This window comes from Miscanthus floridulus, chromosome 1 (assembly GCF_019320115.1).
Source record: "Miscanthus floridulus cultivar M001 chromosome 1, ASM1932011v1, whole genome shotgun sequence".
NCBI lineage: Eukaryota > Viridiplantae > Streptophyta > Magnoliopsida > Poales > Poaceae > Miscanthus > Miscanthus floridulus.
In genome coordinates, this window is record NC_089580.1 from 22,336,388 (window position 1) to 22,358,130 (window position 21,743).

Genomic DNA, 21,743 nt, shown 5'->3' on the forward strand with positions numbered 1-21,743 from the left:
GACCCTTCTATCTTTTGTCCAAAACTTGATGCAGCAACAATAAACACTGACACCTTTGGAGGCCATTAACGATGGCCAGTGGCCACCAAGAATCCCAAGACTGCAACGGAGCTGTCTACCTCCACAGACACCTTGGTTAGCATCGGTAACTTCACCGAGTTGAACCAATGGTGAGACGACAGAGTACAAACAAAAGCATTGATTACCAAAGTCATCACCACCAAAGTTGTGAACCTTAAACAGATGACACTATCAGATAACTTGCGACAAGCACACAAAAAAATGAGGCTAAATTTACACAGATACAAATATAAATAGATACCAAACCACGGCATCTAACACACTAGCACAGAACAGAGGTTACGCCTTAAGAAGGGAAATAAACAGCAGCACCAACAATAACCAAAATCTGGAAATAAGTTTAGCACCTGAATAACTGAGCCAACAATAGCCAGAATCTGGAAATAAGTTTACCACCTCAATCCCTGAGACATCCCTCAGACCACAGCTAAACTCAGTACACACTGCAGTGAGTTAAACTGAGTTCGACATGACAAATTACAACTATGAGATATAAACTCCAGAAGAGATATATGTCTGCATTTGGTGCCTAAAATATGCCTACGCTTAACTACACTCGAAGATACCACAATATTATTTGTGTTTCAACAGGGAAGCAGTATCGGCAATCTACAATGCTTCTGCCTTGATCATCTCAGAACCTGGCGCCTCAGTTGCAGCCGGTGGTGAATACTGGAGCCAGTCTTTTGCACAGACAAGTGCCTCCACAGTCTCCGGGCGAAGAGAGCTTCTGTAGTCATCAAGCCTGTGGTTCCCAGTTCCAGCAGAGAATATGGAGCTGCCACTGCTAACCATTGACATTGGGATGGCCAAGATATCCCGGGCCATCTTGGACAGAGTTGGAAACTTGACTGTGTTAAGCTTCCACCAGTTAAGGATATCAAACTCCTGGATACGTGGAGTGAGGGATTCCTCCAGGTACTGCTCCAGTTCACATTTTGCAGGCTGGCTACTTTGAATCTCAGAAAGGTACATATCAAAGTCAAGAAGACCATCACTAGTGGAAGGAGGATTTCCCTGGTTAACATTCGCGTTGGCAGCCACATTGTTAGCTTCAACATAGGCAGGGGTCAAGGGGAACGGCTGTGCCACACACTCCTTATACAGCTCATGCAGAGAGTCATTGACAACCTTAACATATTTCGCAGCCTCAGCACCATAAATTTTAGAGTAACTGAACTCAACAAGCTTCATCTTGAAACGTGGATCCATAACAACAGCAATGGCTAACACCAGGCTGCAATCTTTCCAGTATTTGTCAAATCTCTCATGCATATCCTTGGCAATACTGCTGAAAAAGGGACTTTCATGTTCTGTGCCATTGGCTAGCTCAAGCTGAATTTTCCAAGCTTCATGGAAAATGATGTTTGCAGTAGGGTTTGCTGAAGCCATCACACTATGTGCAGAGTCATATAGCAGTTTCAGGTAATTACAGCTAGCCTCAACTTTCTTCCAGTCCTCTGCTGAAGGAGATTCATTGTAATTATCATCACATGTCTCCAGTGTAGCAAAAGCCTGCTTATAGTCCAAGGCAGCCAGCAGCATCAGATAAGTTGTGTTCCACTGGGTTGTAACATCTAAACAAAGGGTCTTGGCACTGGGAATCTCCAGATGCAGAGCAATCTCAGCAAACTTCTCCTCACAGCTTGGAGAAGCTTTTATGAACTTGATACTCTCACGGATGTTGTAAATCACGCCGTGAATCGAAGCAATTACATCCTGAGCAACTACATTCAGGATATGAGCATAGCACCTCACAACAAAGAGCTGTCCCTTAAGCATGAGGTTGTTCTTATTGGAGAGGTGATCCCTAAGATTTGCACTGTAAATATCATGGGAAGAGCAATCGTTATCCAATGTGATAGTGAACAGCTTGTCCTTCATATTCCACTCCGAAAGGCTCGAGCTAATAGCTTCACTAAGTGCATTCTCTGAATGAGGAGAAGACACCATCATGAAGTTGAGCATTCTTCGGTGCACTTTCCAATCGGAGTCAATAAACTGCCCAACAAGAGAAACATAGCCAAGAGTCTGACTGGTTGTCCAGAGTCCTATAGTGAGGCTGATCCTTCCTGGCATAGTGCTGAATGCTTGAAACAGGTTCTCTTTTGCTTTCTGGAAAACAGCATACACCTCTCCTTCCATTGTCTCCACATCTACAACCTTGAAACGAGGCTGCAGACTCTCAATAAAATTAGTAAAGGATGACTGTTGAACAATGTGAAGTGGGTAATCATGCAAAATGATCATCTTCGCCAGATAAGAGGAGCTCCGTTCCTGATCAAAAGTAGCATTTGCATAACCAGTGTATCTGTAACGCCTCTTAGTAGGACGTTCCACAGCAGCCTCACCATCATTATCAGTGACATGGCCCCCTGCAAGTGGCAGTGTTAGCTTCCTGTCTTGGTCTTTCATAACAGGACAGGAGCCCAGGGTGATGTGCCTCTTGAGATGGCTAGTGCCTGCAATTTTTGAGCCAGAACTATACGCAAAGGTTTGCTTGCATAAATTGCAGCATGCTCTTGAGTTCCCTCCTGGCATGGGTTCTATAGTGAAGTGCTCCCAAACTAACGACTTCTTCTTCCGACGTCTTGATGTTCGCGGGGCCATCTCAGCATTGACCAATTCATTACCATGGGCCATCTCGTCACCATTGACCATGTCGTTAACTGGAACCATCTCATTACCGTGGATGAGATCATTAACCTGAACCATATCATGACCATGGATCATCTCACTGCCTTCAACCATCTCAGTCCCATGGATCATCTCATCGCCATGGATCATTTCACTACCATGAATCATCTCACTACCATGGATCACACCATTGCCATCAACCATCTCACTGCCATGCACCATTGCATTATCATTTCTGTTTGGCTCACCCATGCTGAAGATACAAGCCAATGGAATCCAAGAATGCCTGTCAATTTGGATTAATAAGTAAATACAATCATGTTAGGTGCAATTCAGTCACATCATATCACTTGATTGTTTCATGAAAAAGGGACTCCAAACAAATAAAATAGAGTTAAATGCATCAGCTTCCCCTGAACTTGTTATACAGTGTCACTTAGGCCCACGAATTTTAAAAATGCATTTCTGAGTCCCCAAACTTGTTAAGTGGTGCACCGTACATCCTTAAACTTGTAAAATAGTGCATAGCAGGTCCATTTGTGGACCATAAAGACCACTGCGGTGCACCACTTAACAAGTTTAGGGGCCTTGAAATGCAGTTTCAAAGTTCGTGGACCGAAGTGGCACCCCATGACAAGTTCAGAGGCCGCTCATGGATTTCACTCAACAAAATTTCATAAGGTACACCATCAAAGTTTTCATGACAAAATAGACAGACAGCAGATATTCTACATAGTTCCATTATTAACAAGATCTGGTTGTTTATGGCAGCAGTGCCCAGGAACAAATTTTCATGTCAAGGTTCAGAGGCCACCAACATTGCAGACGTTTTCCAAAAGCTACACAAGGAATATATTTTGTAGTAGATAGACTAGATGACATAATGATGACTTCTCAATCGTGATGGTATCCAAAAGTGCAAAAAATTTAGAACATTGTACCTATGAGAGATGTCAGCAATGAAGGTATGTTTTCACACATTTGAATATAGCATGAGCAAGACAATAGAAAAGTGACAAATGTCACCAAGCCAGGCAAAGTAATGCTGAATGCAAGTAGTTAAACATGCAGCTGTAACAGAAAATAAAATACGAAGTTCAAGGGTAGGCCCTTCACCGAAGTTCAAGGGTAGGCCCTTCACCAGAACCATATGGGGCTGCACATGAATAGCTAAAGAATAAAATGCCACCGGCAACCTAGCCTTTGAGCAGAAACTCAACCATGCTCATCGTTTACTTAAGGTCCTGTCAGAAACAAGCCATGGTTGCTGGAACTTCCTATCAAAAAGATAATTACAGCCATCAAACCTAGCAGGCTATTGGACTTCGAAATCATACTCAACTACTCCAGTATGACTACCATGGTGTAGGTACAAAATTCACAAAGATACAGGCATGCGGCACTATGCGATGAATCATTTTTTTTAAGCTTCAAACACTCAGAGTAACATGTACTAGTAATTCTATAGCTAACAAGACTAATACCCGAACGGGGTACTGTTTCCCAAAGAACAAAATCAAACTGTTTCCTATAAACTCTTCATCTTCACAGACGACAACTAGGTCCTACTTCGACAAAAATCTTAGCAATTCCCTCGGGAAACTGAACCCCTCCCAGAAACACGCCACAATTTGCTCGTAACAGAATATGCTAAAGAGGCCAACAATATAGCGCACATAATCTACAGCGCCAACAGCGCTGACGCCCACCGGAAAAGAAACAAAAACTACGAAAAATTTCGCACCAAAACAAAAAAAAAAAAAAAAAACATTCCAAACAACGCTCCCAGCGAAGCGCTTGCTCCCCTACAGATCCGACGAACCGAGCCCACTAAAACGGAGCCCAACGGATCAACTCGAACGGCGCACCAAAACCTAAACCACGAAACAATCCAATCCGAAAGCTACTAGCAGCGCGGATTTAGGAGAAGACGGAACATGCGGGAGGAGCAGAGGAGGGCCAGGAGAGTTGCTCCCCTACAGATCCGACGAACCGAGCCCACTAAAACGGAGCCCAACGGATCAACTCGAACGGCGCACCAAAACCTAAACCACGAAACAATCCAATCCGAAAGCTACTAGCAGCGCGGATTTAGGAGAAGACGGAACATGCGGGAGGAGCAGAGGAGGGCCAGGAGAGTTGCTCCCCTACAGATCCGACGAACCGAGCCCACTAAAACGGAGCCCAACGGATCAACTCGAACGGCGCACCAAAACCTAAACCACGAAACAATCCAATCCGAAAGCTACTAGCAGCGCGGATTTAGGAGAAGACGGAACATGCGGGAGGAGCAGAGGAGGGCCAGGAGAGGGGTTTGGAGTTTGGGGGCTTACGTACGGGGAGGAAGCGGGGCGCAGCGGAGGCGAACCAAACCGGGGGCTCGGCTTGCTTGGTGGCGGTGCAGACGAATTAGGGCTCGGCCCAAGAAGGACGAAGGCCGAGCGAGCAAGGGAGAGGGAGACGAGCCGGGGACAGAGGAGAGGGGCTTCTCGACCCGTAGAGAGAGAACCCGGAGGGGTCTGGTGGCTGCGGACGCGGAGCCGCCCGGTGCGGGGATTTAATGGGCTAGCGGCCCATGACGATGGGCCTCGTGAGCTGGCGCGAGCTGTGAGGCTGCCGGTGGACAAGGTGGGGGCCTCTCCGCGCGTCTAACAGGCTGGTGGGACGCTGGGTCTGTCTTTGGGCGGTTTCCTCGTCTCATGAGGAGTTTTTTGTTCACGCAAAATATGGATCGGAGTATGTGGGGCTTGGACTGCTTGGTGGTGATGGATGGCAGGCGCAGCACGGCGCTGGATTGGATGGCGTCTTGGGTTGGGCCTTCGACCGGACGCAACGATGGGTTCATCTCATCTGGACGGTTCGTAACCCTTGGACCCAGAGGCCTAGAGGACCCAGCTCTGCAATCGAAAAGCAGGGCCACTCTCCAATCCAAAGGCCAGCGGCTGCTGGCCTCTTGCGCGCGGTGTGCCGTTTATGGCGCCCGCATCGGTTACGGTGAGCGCTTCGTTTCAGGAAATTTGGGCGCTGTGAGAAAAAATCTCTTTTCAAACGACTAGAGAAAATACGGTGATGCTACACAACAGTATATCCAGAATCTAAAAAAAATCAGGACACTCCATTCCGGGTTTGATACCTCTGGTTGGGAACAGCAGCCTAACCGGTCACACCACTTATTCCCACCCTCTCTCCTACACTGCGAGCCTAAACATTGGCTCCTCTTCTCCTTCCTCCAACAGGAAACGCATGAAACACAGTCACTGTCTACTCGTACGAGAGCACGCATGCTGCTTCCTACACCCACCCCTCAACCCGGCCCACAGTGACTCCCCGCCGCCCACCTCGACGGCCCACCGCCGCATGCGCTGCTGCTCGTCCCCGCACCCCGTCGTTGCGCCGCCGTCGCCTCGTTCTTCTCGGGGATCCTTTACGACCTCGCCGAGATCGGTGGCTCCTTTCCAGCCGCCGCATATGGCCAGGAGAGGGGTCCTCGCTGGCATCCTTGACTCGCCGAGCCTTCTTCACCGCTGCGCCCTGACGTCCGTGGCCGGGGTCGTGACCTCGCCAGCCACCGCGTGTGCGAGCGCACCCAAGCCCCGCGTTGCGCCGCACCGCTGCACCTCCGCTGCCGCGCCCCGCAGCACCCCCGCCATGGTTGCGCCATCGCCGCCGATGCGGCTGTCCGCGTGCGTGCGTGGCCAGGGTGCCTCGGGCCGCCTATGGCCATACCGCCGGCTCCCGCGAGCACGGTCGAGTCCGCTGCTGCTCCTGTGCCGCCTGGCTTTCGTTCCTCTGGCGAGAATCGGTTGGAGCCGTCCCTCCTCTGCTCCTCTGCTTCGCCTATGGAAGGAGACGGGTGAGAAATTATAATAGAAACTTTTTCAGGGTTCTCAATGCAAAATTCATGACTCACATGAATAGTGTTTTGTACTGCGGGTTAGTTTCGAGAAAGCTCAGGGGCCTTCGTGCAAGTTGGCCATCGCGGTTGGGCTTGTTCGCGTGGGCCGGTGAAAGCTCTAGTTTGTTTTGGTGAATTGATGAAACCCTAAGTGCTAACCTAGTTTATCAAGTGATCAGGAAATAGGTAGCACATTCCAAGTGGTGAAGCAAATGAAGATCATGACATGATGATGGTGATGTCATAGTAATGATCAAGTGCTTAGACTTGAAAAGAAGAAAGAGAAAAACAAAAGGCTCAAGGCAAAGGTATAAATGGTAGGAGCCATTTTGTTTTGGTGATCGAGACACTTAGTGAGTGTGATTACATTTAGGATCGATAGCCTTACTATTAAGAGGGGTGAAACTTATATCAAAATGCGGTTATCAAAGTGCCACTAGACGCTTTAACCCATTGTATATGCATTTAGGATCTAGTGGAGTGCTAACACCCTTAAAATGTTTGTGAAAATATGCTAACACATGTGCACAAGGTAATACACTTGGTAGTTGGCACATTTGAGCAAGGGTTAGGAACTTCACCAGTGGAGTGTCCGCTCGTAGAGTGCGGACGGTCCGACGGTGTCACCGACGCCCTATACAGAAAAGATAGGATCTCACAGAGTGGACCAGACGCTGGCCTCAACTGGACCAACGCGTCTAGTCTGTAGAAGCAGTGAAGACGCTAGCGTCGGTCTTTGATCGGACGTTGGGTCACTTCATGACCAGACACTGAGTGGGTGCGTCCGGTCCCGCTGACGTGGCAGCGCACAGAGGAGACGTTGAGTGACCGAAAGCTGGGTGAGTCCGATCGAGCATGACTGGACGCGTTCGGTCGTGATTTTTCGCTTCTGGTACCTTATTGGAAACGACCGGACGCTGGTGTTGGTGCATCCGGTCACTTTGAGCAGCTTGTTCGGTCACTACTTAAATATACTGATGATCATTGAGATCGGGCGATCAGCGTGGAAGCCGATGACACGTGACAAGTATCGGGCGACCGAACGATGGGGTCCTGCGTCTGGTCGATCTGACCGGAGCTTCCGGTCACCACGTGTTGTGCCCAGTGAAGGGGTATAATGACTCTATTTCGTGGGAGCTTCTATTTAAGCCCCATGACCGGCTCAAACTCACTCTCTTGGCCATTTTGCATTGACATAGCAACCTTGTGAGCTTAGCCAAAGCCCTCCCACTCATCTCCATCATTGATTTATCATCTTTGTGAGATTGGGAGTGAATCCAAGTGCATTGCTTGAGTGTTTGCATCTAGAGGCACTTGGTGTTCTGTTATACTGTGGGATTCACTTGTTACTCTTGGTGGTTGCCGTCACCTAAACGGCTTGGAGCAGCGAGGATCGTCGAACGGAGGTTGGTGATTGTCTCTGGCTCTGATCATAGTGATTGTGAGGAGTTCTTGACCTTTTCTTAGCGGAGAGCCAAAAGGTACTCTAGTGAATTGCTCGTGGCTTGTGTGATCCTCATCTTATGTTGGTTGTGTGGCACCCTATTGAGGGTTTGACGTGTGACGCTAATTAGCGTGTGAACCTCCAAGTGAGTGAATCGCCACAACAAGAACTAGCTTACCAGCAAGCAAGTGAACCTCGGTAAAAAATTATTGTGTCATCATTTGATTTCGAGGTGATTGGTCTTCATTGGTTTTCATTCTTGTGATTGATAGGTTCATTCCTCGACACGGCGGTATAACTATCTTGCTCTCTCTCTTTACATTATCGCAAACTAGTTATCAAGCTCTTTAGTATAGCTAGTTATGAGAGCTTGTTAGTTTGGTTAGTGTGGCTCTTTAGTTAGCCTTTGAGAGCACACTAACTTAGTGTAGTGACATAGTCATTGTGTGGTTAGAAACTATAGAAACTAGAATTGTGGTAGGTGGCTTGTATTTTTAGTAGGCTAGCGCAACATTTGCTTTGCCTCATAATTGTCTAACCGGTTTGCTAAGTGTTGTTGTAGAAATTTTTATAGGCTATTCACCCCCTCTAGCCATTAGAACCTTTCAGTCGGCCGCTTCTGGCTTGTTGGGCCGCTGCCTGCGCGCCTGGGCCGCCCGCACCCGTTACCACGCGCCCCGCTTGGGCCGACCTTGTGCCGTCCGCGCCTAGGCCGCGTGCGCGCGCTGTGTGCCTGGGCCACGCGTTCAAGTGGGCCGCCATGGCTGCGGGCTGGCCGCGTAGCCCAGTGCTTGGAGGAAATTTCATTTTCCTTTTTCTTATTTGCAGAAACTTCATAAATCCACCAAAAAGTGTAGAAAATCATAAAAGTGCCAAACCAATCTTGTTAGGCTCATAAAATCATGATCTATCTATTAGCGTAATTGGTTCATCTAGTTTTAAAATGTTTCTAGGGTTGCTCTAATTATTTTAAAATGTTTAATATTGTTAAAATGTGAACTTGTGGGATTTTTTGTGAGAAAATAGTGATAGTGTTGACTCTGAAAATTTTACAGTAAATTACTAATATTATTAGCTGCTCACTGTAATTTTCGTAGCTCCAGAATAATTAGTTTGCTAGATAGATAATGATGCCCTATTTCGAATAGATATTAAATCGATAGAATGGAATAAAGAAACAACTTGGGTTTTTATAGCTAAAACGCTCATTGGGAAATAACGTCTGGTTCGGTAACGTGGGTACATAGCCTTGTACATTAGTCACTAGAGCTAGCTCGTTAGCGTGAGAGACGTAAACGTATTTTAAGAGTGATTAGATTAGACGGTTTTGCCACAACCCGTGCCAAGTCGAAGACTTCAACCCAGGTGAGTAGGTCATCCCTTTTTGTATTCAGTCCCCTTTTTGTATTCAGTCCACGGTATAAAACCAATTGAATACAAAAAGGGATGACCTACTCACCCGAGTTGAAGTCTTCGACTTGGCACAGGTGTTCGCATTTTCTGGATTTATTTCAGGATTTAAGTGGTGACTTCATGAATCTCAAGATTTGTCGGCTCAGTCCTTCAGAGATGCTCATAAGGATAAGGTTTGCATATGTGTGTTCATATGGGTGAGTATGTGTGTGTTGTGGACATCTGCGTTGTACTGTGTAATTAAAAAAACAAAATACACAGCAACCAGCTGATGCATCCCACGGCTTGTACACACACGTAGTGAAGCGTGCAAACTCCTGAGTCAGACGACACCAGAACATGAGTTCAACACAAGTTACACCTTTACGAGATAAATACCGGAATAGATCACAACAATCAGTTCACAACCTCAGAGCCTGTTCGGCAGGACTGAAAAATACTGTTCCGGCTGATTGTTGTGAGAGAAAAATACTGTTCTGGCAGGACGTAAACAGTGATCTTGTGAGTGGCAGAACAAGCCAGCCGGCCGGCTTAAAGACAGCCGAACAGGCTCTCAGCCTACAATACACCTACAGTTAACTACACTCAGAGATACGACATGGGTAATAAGATTCTCGCTTCCACAAGGCAGGAAGTGACCACGACAAACCTACGATCCTTCGGCCTTCACCGGTGCAAAACTCGGTGCCTCGGTGGCAGGTGGTGAATACTGGAGCTAGTCTTTGCGCGGACAAGTGCTTCAACAATCTCGGGTCGAAGAGAGCTTCTGTAGTCATCGAGCATGTGACTTCATGTTCCAGCAGAGAATATAGAGCTGCCACTGTTTACCATGGACATTGGAATGGCCAAGATATCACGGGCCATTTTATAGAGGGTTGGAAACTTGACTGTGTTTAGCTTCCACCAGTTCAGGATATCAAACTCCTAGATACGTGGAGTGAGGGATTTATCCAGGTACTGTTCCAGCTTAGATTTCAAGGGCTGGCTACTTTGGATCTCAGAATGGAGGGAAACGACAGAGGAGTAGCTCGCTTCAGAACTTCCTCGCCCCGATAATGGTAAAGCCACCATCGAATCGAAGACTGGAAGGAGTTTGCACGCTTCACTATGTGTGTGTACAAGCCGTGGGATGCATCGGCTGGTTGCTGTCTATTTTGTTTTTTTAATTACACAATACAATGCAGACGCCCACAACACGTAGGCACATTCACCTATATGAACACGCGTACGCAAACCTTATCCTTATGAGCACATCTGAAGGACTGAGCCGACAAATTTCGAGATTCATAAAGTCACCACTTAAATCCTGGAATAAATCTAGAAAAATACGAACACCCGTATAACACCTCTGGTGTTACGAGCTTGCTTAGCACCTAAGTTAATGCCTAAGAGAAATTAGCAAAACAAGTTTTCAAGTTTAAAAGTTTAAAGCACACATAGAATTATAAACAAACAAATAAGTGTCGCTAGTTAACTTGTTTCGGTGCTTAACAACTTTTAAATAATCTTGTGGACAAAAGTTGTTTAGGGCTTGTTTTGGAAAAGTAGAAAGAAAGTGCTTACAAATGCTTGATAGCAAATAAATAGTGAATGGCTTGTTTATTTGATTAAGCATGAAAAACAATTTTTATAAACAAAAATAAAATATAACCTGTAATTGGTACTTAAATAAAACTTGAAGTGCAAGTTTAGTAGATGAAATTGCAACTGTTGAATTGGTGAATAGATGTTGTTTCATGGTATTTTTGATAGCTCAAAATCAAATTGGAAATTAAAATTAGCCATTTTCGTTAAATCGGCAAAAAATTAAAGTTGTGCTGAAAGTACATCTTTTTGGTGATTTTTAAAATGCAAAATAGTTAAATAACGCCCTGATGTTTTGGTTCTATTGCTTGGTATAAAGTGTGTGCTATGCCGTGAAATGGTTGTTGGTGAAGTTTGGTAAAGTTTTTACTGTTTAAAAATTCAACCAAAAGTGTTTAGGGATGTTAGTTCTAACTGAAACCTTGAATTCTTTTAAGTATGAAATGATAGTAGATAATGTCATTTTGGCAATTGACTTCTGAAAATCTAGTTAAGCACTAGTGCCATGTTTTTTTATTTAGTGATTTGCACCAAGGCGAGTACTCGAGAATGGTGTAGGTTATAGTTGTGTTGAGTGCCACGTGGATCTCGAAAAAATTTGCCTAACTTCTTTAGAACACGTTGCGAATTCAATCGGGTGCTCGTTCACGAACCAGCGTTAAGCATCGTTCACAACCGTTCATTTCACCTACCACGGTCTGCTCTGTCATTGCGTCCACTGCCGTGGGGAGCACATGGCTTTGCTCCTGCCCGCGTCCTTGCCATGTTGCCTGTCTGCTGCCTCATGCGCCATTAAGCCAAGGCCGAGCTATTGTCCTCGCCCTGGCCCTTGCTTTCTTGAGGACGCCGAGCCCCTACGACGCTACCCTCCCTCTCTCGCGCTGCTCTAGCTTAGCTCCGCTCTCTCCCCTTTCGTTCTCGCGCATGTGGCCGCTAGGGCCGTCGCGAAGCTCGAACTTGCCAACGCCCGACGCCTCCCCGCGCTTGACCACCTGCCTCACCGCCTCCGCCTCGCTCTCCTCTATGTCCCATGCGTGCTCATCGGCCTTCACCGAGCCGAGCTTCGCCGTGTACCGTGTCGCCGTGATGTGCGCGCGTGGTCGGGCCATCATACCTCGACTCACCGCATCTGCACACGGTCGATCATGTCGGGGACCGACTCAAGGCCACGACTTCTCTCCGGCTGAGCCTCCTCTGCCATGCCGTGCTCCGCTTCGCCGACGCGGGAGCCATGCTGTGCCTCCTCTATTTCACCAAGGCCGCTACCTCGCCGAGCCTACTTCACCACTGCACCCCGACGTCCGTGGCTGGGGTCGTGACCTCGCCAGCCACCGCGCGTGCGAGAGCGCCCGAGCCCTGCGTTGCCCCGTGCCGCTCCACCTCCACTGTCGTGCCCCGTAGCACCCCCGCCATGGCCGCGCCAACACCGCCGATGCGGCTGCCCGCATGCGTGCGTGGCTAGGGTGCCTCAGGCCACCTCTAGCCATACCGCTGGCGCCCGCGAGCACGGTCGGGTCCGCTGCTGCTCCTGTGCCTCCTGACCGCCGTTCCTCCGATGGGAATCAGCCGAAGCCATCCCTCCTCTGCTCCTCTGCTTCGCCCATGGAAGGAGACGGGTGAGAAATTAGAATAGAAAGTTTTCCAGGGTTTTGAATGCAAAATCTGTGACTCGCATGAATAGTGTTTTGTACTACGGGTTAGTTTCAAGAAAGCTCAGGGGCCTTCGTGCAAGTTGGCCACCACGCCTAGGCTCATCCGTGTGGGCCGGCCGCTTCTTGCTTGCTAGGTCGCTGACTGCGCGCCTAGGCCGCCCGCGCCCGTTACCGTGCGCCCCGCTTGGGCCGGCCTTGTGGCGCCCACGCCTGGGCCGCGTGCACGCGCTGTGTGCCTAGTCCATGCATCCGAGTGGGCCGCCATGGCTATGGGCTGGCCGCGTAGCCCAGTGCCTAAAGAAAATTTCATTTTCCTTTTTCTTATTTACAGAAACTTCATAAATCCGCTAAAAGGTGTAGAAAAATCATAAAAGTGCCAAACCAATCTTGTTAGGCTCTTAAAATCATGATCTATCTATTAGCGTAATTGGTTCATCTAGTTTTAAAATGTTTACATGGTTGCTCTAATTATTTTAAAATATTTAATATTGTTAAAATATGAACTTGTGGGAATTTTTGTGAGAAAATGGTGATAGTTTTGACTCTGAAAGTTTTATAGTAAATTACTAATATTATTAGTTGCTCACTATAATTTTTGTAGCTCCAGAATAATTAGTTTGCTAGATAGATAATAATGTCCTATTTCGAATAGATATTAAATCGATAGAATGGAATAAAGAAACAACTTGGGTTTGTATAGCTAAAACGCTCATTGGGAAATAATGTCTGGTTGGGCAACGTGGGTACATAGCCTAGTACATTAGTCACTAGAGCTAGCCCGTTAGCGTGAGAGGCGTAAACGTATTTTAAGAGTTGCGGTTGCCTTTGATTAATTACGTCTCTGCGTTGCATCCACGTATGTCATAATAGGAACAACGATGGATCGGGGAATTATCTGGAGTATCGGAAAAGATGGTGTCTCGATGATCGTGTCATCATGATGGGATGCTAACTTCGATTGTATCTTACCCAGGCAAGCCCCGGTGCATAACCCCTATTGCCCTGCACTTTATGTTATGTTTGTGTATTAAGTTTTAAGGAGTTGAATGAAACCCACTTGCATATATATATATATATCTTTATCCTATGAATCTTACTAGTATGACTGGATCGTGTAGATTGCTATGCTACAGGACTCCGGTAGAAGTCGAGTAATTGCCTGTCACTCGCGAGAGATAGGAAATATACTATTGATGTTACTATATTATTATCGCCTAGAATATATATATGAATGATAATTGGAGACCGGGCGGAATGGTACTTTGGATCTAGACTTGGGTTGGCATTCTAGCGAGGCTCGGATTGCATTTGTTCCGCCTGTGTCGGTTAAGGACCGACCGTTGCATTAGGTTCTAGGTAGGTCACATACTTATTATCCTGAACACATACTTGTGTATGGGCGCGGGAAGACTAATTGCTCTCTTGTCATGGGTTCCGGCTCTTTCTGAATCGGCTGATTGGAGGCGGGGATGGTGGAGGTCTAAGCACTGCACTGAGTCCGGGACTCAGGAGCGGGGGCTTGGAGTCCAAGTTTGGACGGGGACCTAGACCCCATGATAGGAGGGTAGTGGGTTGGTCCTGCTTGTGCCTAGGGTACAAGCAGAGCGTGTGTTTTGGGGTACCCAGCTAGGCACATTGATTCGCGAATCACCGGGCGATCCGGTACGACTTGTGTACAATCTAGCACCGTAGTAAGAACTGGAAGATGAAAGATGATAAAATGATTATGATTGCTTACCACCTGCTTGAAAGTAGCATAGGTGCTTACATAGAATGGTTAGTTAATGAACTAATGCTACCTACCACAATTGTTAGTTAATGGTTAGTTAATGAACTAATGCTTACATAGAATGAACTAAGCAAGTGTTACGCTAGCCTACTAAAAAGCAAGCCACCTACCATAACTCTAGTTTATATAGTTACTTTCCACACAACGGCTATGTCACTACACTAAGTTAGTGTGCTCTCAAAGACTAACTAAAGAGTCACACTAACCAAACTAACAAGCTCTCACACCTAGCTACACTAAAGAGCTTGATAACTAGTTTGCGGTAATATAAAGAGAGTGAGCAAGATGGTTATACCGCCGAGTCGAGGAGTGAACCAATCAATCACAAGAATGAATACCAATAAAGACCAATCACCTCGAAATCAAAAGATGACACAATGATTTTTTACTGAGGTTCACTTGCTTGCTGGCAAGCTAGTCCTCGTTATGGCGATTCACTCACTTGGAGGTTCACGCGCTAATTGGCATCATACGCAAAACCCTCAATAGGGTGCCGCACAAACAACACAAGATGATGATCACATAAGCCACGAGCAATTCACTAGAGTACCTTTTGGCTCTCCGATGGGGAAAGGTCAAGAACGCCTCACAATCAACACGATCAGAGCCGGAGATAATCACCAACCTCCGCTCAACGATCCACGCTGGTCCAAGCCATCTAGGTGGTGGCAACCACCAAGAGTAACAAGTGAATCCCACAGTGAACTACGAACACCAAGTGTCTCTAGATGCAAACACTCAAGCAATGCACTTGGATTCACTCCCAATCTCACAAAGATGATGAATCAATGATGGAGATGAGTGGGAGGGCTTTGGCTATGCTCACAAGGTTGTTATGTCAATGCAAATGGCCAAGAGGGTGAGCTTGAGCTAGCCATGGGGCCTAAATAGAGAGCCCCCATGAATAGAGTCGTTGGGCTCTTCACTGCACTGAACACGGGGCGACCGGATGCTTCGGTCAGATTGACCGGACGCTGGACCCTAGCGTCCGGTCATGCGATGCACGCCACATGTCCCCTCTCTTCAAATACTGAGCGCTCGATTCCAATGGTCAAGTGATGACCGAATGCTGGACCTCAGCATTCGGTCATTTCCTGTAAGCATCCAGAAGCGAGAAATCACAACCGGAGGTGTCCGGTCATGCTCGACCGGACTCACCCAGCGTCCGGTCACTCTACGTCATCATACGTCAGACCGACCGAACTCAGGCCCTAAGCGTCCGGTCAGTTTTAGCGCCAGCGTCCGGTCATGGGGCCAAAACTGTGCGTCCTCAGCTACCACTAACCGGACGCATCGGTCCTTCAGAGACCAGTGTCCGGTCACTTATAGTGACCTTTGTCTTTTCTGTATAGGGCGTCGGTGGCACCGTTGGTGACACTCCGCCGGTGAAGTTTCTAACCCTTGCTCAATTGTGCCAACCACCAAGTGTATCACCTTGTGCACATGTGTTTGCATATTTCACAAACATTTTCAAGGGTGTTAGCACTCCACTAGATCATAAATGCATATGCAATGAGTTAGAGCATCTAGTGGCACTTTGATAACCACATTCTGATACGAGTTTTACCCCTCTTAATATTACGGCTATCGATCCTAAATGTGATCACACTCTCTAAGTGTCTCGATCACTAAAACAAAATGGCTCCTACCATTTATACCTTTGCCTTGAGTCTTTTGTTTTTCTCTTTCTTCTTTTCAAGTCCAAGCACTTGATCATGACCATGGCATCACCATCATCATGTCATGATCTTCATTTGCTTCACCACTTAGAATGTGCTACCTATCTTATGATCACTTGATAAACTAGGTTAGCACTTAGGGTTTCATCAATTCACCAAAACCAAACTAGAGCTTTCAGCTCCCCTCCCTCTCTCGCGCTGCTCTAGCTTAGCTCCGCTCTCTCCCCTTTTGTTCTCGCGCGTGCGTCCGCCAGGGCCATCATGAAGCTCGAGCTCACCATCGCTCGGCGCCTTCCCGCGCTCGACCACCTACCTCACTGCCTCTGCCTCGCTCTCCTTGGTGTCCCATGCGTGCTCGTCGGCCTTCACCGAGCCAGGCTTCGCCATGTACCGTGTCGCCGCAATGTGCGCGCATGGCTAGGCTGTCATACCTCGCCTCGCCGCACCTGCACGTGGTCGACCACGCTAGGGACTGACTCAAGGCCACGCCTTCTCTTTGGCCGAGCCTCCTCTGCCATGCCGTGCTCCGCTTTGCCGACATGAGAGCCACGTTGTGCCTCCTCTATTTCACCAAGGCTGCTACCTCATCGAGGCTTCTTCACCACTGTGCCCCGACGTCCATGGCCGAGGTTGTGACCTCGCCATCCACCGTGCATGCGAGCGCGCTCGAGCCCCGCATTGCCCCGTGTCGCTCCACCTCTGCAGCCATGCCCCATAGGCCACAACACCCCCGCCATGGCTACGCCATCGCCATCGATGCGGCTGCCTGCGTGCGTGCGTGGCTAGGGTGCCTCGGGCCACCTTTGGCCATACCACCGGCGCCCACATAGCATGGTCAGGTCCGCTGCTGCTCCTGTTCCGGCTGGCCACCGTTCCTTCGACGAGAATCGATCGAAGCCATCCCTCCTCTGCTCCTCTGCTTCGCCCATGGAAGGAGACAGGTGAGAAATTAGAATAGAAACTTTTTTAGGGTTCTCAATGCAAAATCCGTGACACACATGAATAGTTTTTTGTACTGCGGGTTAGTTTCGAGAAAGCTCATGGGCCTTCGTGCTAGTTGGCCACCGCGCTTGGGCTCGTCCGCGTGGGCCATTCGCTTCCAGCTTGCTGGGCCGCTGCCTACGCGCCTGGGCCGCCCGCGCCCGTTACCGCGCGCCCCGCTTTGGGCCGGCCTTGTGTCACCCGCGCCTGGGCCGCATGTGCGCGCTGTGTGCCTGGGTCACACGTCCGAGTGGGCCGCCGTGGCTACGGGGTGGCCACGTAGGCCCTGTTTGGTTGAGCTGTGGCTGTGGAAAAAAGCTGCTGTGGGCTGTGAGCTGTGGAAAAGCTGCTGTGGGCTGTGAGCTGTAGAAAAGCTGAAAGCTGTTTGGTTAAACAAGTATAAAATATACCTTTTATCTTTATCTCTCTTAAAACAACTATGGAAGAGCTTTTTATTCCACCAATTTCGAAAAGCAGAAAGCCAAAAGCCAAAAGCAGGGTCAAACCAGCTTTCAAAAATGAACTACGAAAAAGCAGCTGCTTCTGAAAAAGCACCCTCCAAAAGCAGCCCCTTTGGTTGGGCTTTTGGCTTTTGGGGCCAAAAGCCAAAGCCAAAAGCCCAACCAAACAGGGCCGTAGCCCAGTGCCTAGAGGAAATTTCATTTTCTTTTTTCTTTTTTGCAGAAACTTAATAAATCCGCCAAATGGTGTAGAAAAATCATAAAAGTTGAAAGGTCCTTGTGTGGTTTTAGTAATTTAGTGACAATCTAGGTGGACTAATTATGTTTACATAAGATACACTGGTGATTAGTCTAGAGATATATATGTGTGAGCAACATATGCCATGAAGGTGAAAAAGGCTTGGAGATGTTGCAAAGCTCACACAAGTGATGATGATGGAGCTCATTGCAAATGAGACATGACATTGAGTCATGTGATCAAGGTGGAGAAGATCAAGAAATGACTTGGCTTGATGGCCCGGTTGCAAGCGTGAAGGGCAAGTTGGAGGCTTTAGAGCGATGGACCACGTGGCGGTGAAGCTTATGCAAGACTTGGCGCCGATGGACGAAGGCAACGATGAAAAGCAAGTGAAGTCAAGATCGATGAACCAATATGATAATGTGATGATATGAAGTGGATCATATCATTGTTGATCATGTTGGTGCATGTGTTGCATCGACATTGGAGGAGATGGAATGGAATGCGCAAGACAAAGGTATAACCTAGGGTATTTCATTTCACCGGTCATAGGTGTGTAGAGAAGTTTATGACTGGGTTTAGGATAGATGGTCGTACTATCAAGAGGGGCAAACTTGTTTGCATATCGGTCATCTAGTGCCACTCGAGTGATCTAACCTTGTATCATCGCTAGGATTGAGTAGCATGGCAAGTTGAGTGGCTAATCCTTTGAGAGATGTTTATGAAAAGCTAACACACATACACATGGTGGTGTACACTTGGTGGTATTAGCACATTTGCAAGGGAGAACAAGTTGGAGTTGATGTGGATCAACTCGGTGAAGGAACAGAGGCGAGAAAGGTTCAAAACTCCACTGACACCCTATACAGAAAAGATAGGGTTTCATAGAACTGATCGGATGCTGCCCTCGGTAGGACTAGCACGTCCGATCAGTGGCAGCAGTAAGCGCGCGTTCACGGTCTCGTGACCGGACGCTGGCGCGAAGAGTGACCGGACGCTCAGGGTCTGTGTCCGATCAATGCTGACGTATGGTGATGTAGGCGATGCTGGAGTTAGGCATGCAGGCACAAAACTGATCGAACATTGGTCTGCATCCGGTCATGGTGGACCGGACACGTTCGGTCGCAAAACAAAGGCTCAGGGAGCTCTCTGGAAACGACCGGACTCAGGCGCAGCAGCGTCCGGTCATTCACTGTGCAGCGTCCGATCGCAACTTAGCCGTTGAGATTGGGCGGCTCCGATTGAACTCAGAGTGACACGTGGATGGCGTAGAGCAACCGGATGCTGGCACGGTGCGTCCGGTCGATCTGACCAGAGTGTTCGGTCGTCCTAAAATTTGTCCAGTGAAGGGGTAACGGCTAGTTTAGCCCATGGGGCTATAAATAAAAGGTGGTCTCGGCCATGGCCGATGCTAAGCACCTCGGAGGATTTTGTGTCCATGCTTGAGAGTGCTTAGGAGCCCTCCATCTCACATATGCTTGATAGTGATCATCCGATTATGTGAGAGAGCAATTCTAGTGTGATTGCATCGTGAGGTTGCATCGAGTGGCACTAGGTGATTGAGTTGCAAGCCGGTGGTGCTTGTTACTCTTGGAGGTTGCCATCTCCCAGACGGCTTGGTGGTGGTCTCCGTCGAAGCCCATAAAAAGCTTGTGCGGTGCTCCGGAGAAGAGCTTTGTGAGGGGCATTGTGCTCATCCCGCGGGAGCCGCGAAGAGCAACTCAAGTAAAGTATGTCATTGAGCTACCCTTACTTTCGGGGTAGGTACTTGCGGTGCTCGACGTGCGGGCTTAGCGGGTGATGCCAATTAGCCACCGAACCACCAAGTGAGCGGTCGACACAACGGGGACTAGCGTGTAGACAAGCACGTGAATCTCGAGAGAAAAATCACCCTGTCATCTTTATTCTTTCCGTTGGTTTGCATCCTCGTTACACAAGCTTGTAATTACTTTTATATACATTGTGCTTGTATAGTTGCTCTTGTAATTAGTTTGCTCGTATAGCTCACTAGTTACTTTCTTGCTTGTGTAGCATTGAAGTAGCTCTCTTGCGTGACTAATTTGGTTTGTATAACCTTGTTAGTCACGTTGCTTAGTTTGTGTAGCTAAGTATTTGCGCTCTCTAATTTGGTATTGGTTGCCTTGTTATTGAGCATTGCTAGCGAGCTTAGTTGGCTTTGTGCTTTTGCTTACTAGCATGTGTAGGAGCTCCCCGTTGCTTAAAGTACTAGTGGCATAGGTTTATGTGACATTGCTTCTAGAATTGATTAGGTGAGCTCTACCTAGCCCGACACCTTTGTTGCTTAATTAGGATCTTTGCAAGGTGCTAGAGAACATAGATAGAGGGGTGTAGTCTTGACTAGACCGGTAGTTTTAATTCCGTACTTGTTTCGGTTAGCCGACGCGATTAAATTTAGAAACGACTACTCAGACCCCCTCTAGTCGCCATCTCGACCCTACAAAAGTGCCAAATCAATCTTGTTAGGCTCCTAAAATCATGATCTATTTATTAGCGTAATTGGTTCATCTAGTTTTAAAATGTTTCCAGGGTTGCTCTAATTATTTTAAAATGTTTAATATTGTTAAAATGTGAACTTGTGGGAATTTTTGTGAGAAAATAGTGATAGTGTTGACTCTGAAAATTTTACAGTAAATTACTAATATTATTAGTTGCTCACTGTAATTTTTGTAGCTCCAGAATAATTAGTTTGCTAGATAGATAATGATGTCCTATTTCGAATAGATATTAAATCGATAGAATGGAATAAAGAAACAACTTGGGTTTGTATAGCTAAAACGCCCATTGGAAAATAACACCTGGCTCGGTAACGTGGGTACATAGCCTAGTACATTAGTCACTAGAGCTAGCTCGTTAGCGTGAGAGGCGTAAACGTATTTTAAGCGTGATTAGATTATGCGGTTCTGCCAAAACCCGTGCCAATATGATCTACTCACCCGGGTTGAAGTCTTTGACTTGGCACGGGTGTTCGTATTTTTTCTGAATTTATTCTAGGATTTAAGTGGTGACTTCATGAATCTCGAGATTTGTCGGCTCAGTCCTTCAGAGGTGCTCATAAAGGTAAGGTTTGCATACATGTGTTGATATGGGTGAGTGTGCGTGCATGTTGTGGACGTCTGTGTTGTACTATATAATTAAAAAAACAAAATACACAGCAACCAGCTGATGCATCCCACGGCTTGTACACACACAGAGTGAAGCGTGCAAACTCCTAAGTCAGATGACACCAGAACATGAGTTCAACACAAGTTACACCTTTACGAGATAAATACCGGAATAGATCACAACAATCAATTCACAATCTCAGCCTACATTACACCTATTAGTTAACTACACTCAGAGATACGACACATGGATAATAAGATTCTTGCTTCCCCAAGGCAGGAAGTGACCACGACAAACCTACGATCCTTCGGCCTTCACCGGTGCAAAACTCGGTGCCTCGGTGGCAGGTGGTGAATACTGGAGCTAGTCTTTGCGCGGACAAGTGCTTCAACAATCTCGGGTCGAAGAGAGCTTCTGTAGTCATCGAGCATGTGACTTCATGTTCCAGCAGAGAATATAGAGCTGCCACTATTTACCATGGACATTGGAATGGCCAAGATATCATGGGCCATTTTATAGAGGGTTGGAAACTTGACTGTGTTTAGCTTCCACCAGTTCAGGATATCAAGCTCCTGGATACGTGGAGTGAGGGATTTATCCAGGTACTATTCCAGCTTAGATTTCGAGGGCTGGCTACTTTGGATCTCAGAATGGAGGGAAACGACAGAGGAGTAGCTCCCTTCAGAACTTCCTCGCCCCGATAAGGGTAAAGCCACCATCGAATCGAAGACTGGAAGGAGTGGATCTGATACTTGAAAAACTTGAT

General features: G+C 47.4%; 1 protein-coding gene across 2 annotated transcripts; it reads right to left on the reverse strand.

Moving 5' to 3' along the window:
* Positions 1–530: 530 nt before the first annotated feature.
* LOC136454582 (zinc finger BED domain-containing protein RICESLEEPER 2-like) lies at positions 531–5,158 on the reverse strand. Of its 2 annotated transcripts, none has more exons than XM_066454980.1 (2): positions 5,052–5,158; positions 531–3,004 (listed from the first exon to the last, which is right to left on the reverse strand). In XM_066454980.1, the coding sequence occupies exon 2, from the start codon at positions 2,968–2,970 to the stop codon at positions 691–693; it is 2,280 nt and encodes a 759-aa protein (XP_066311077.1). In that variant the 5' UTR covers positions 2,971–3,004; positions 5,052–5,158; the 3' UTR covers positions 531–690. The 2 variants fall into 2 exon arrangements, with proteins under 2 accessions (XP_066311077.1, XP_066311115.1); XM_066455018.1 differs by having other exon boundaries at positions 5,056–5,156.
* Positions 5,159–21,743: the final 16,585 nt, after the last annotated feature.

Coding starts and splice junctions, on each gene's coding strand:
- LOC136454582 (XM_066454980.1), bottom strand. CDS start 2,970: ATGGGTGAGCCAAACAGAAATGATAATGCAATGGTGCATGGCAGTGAG.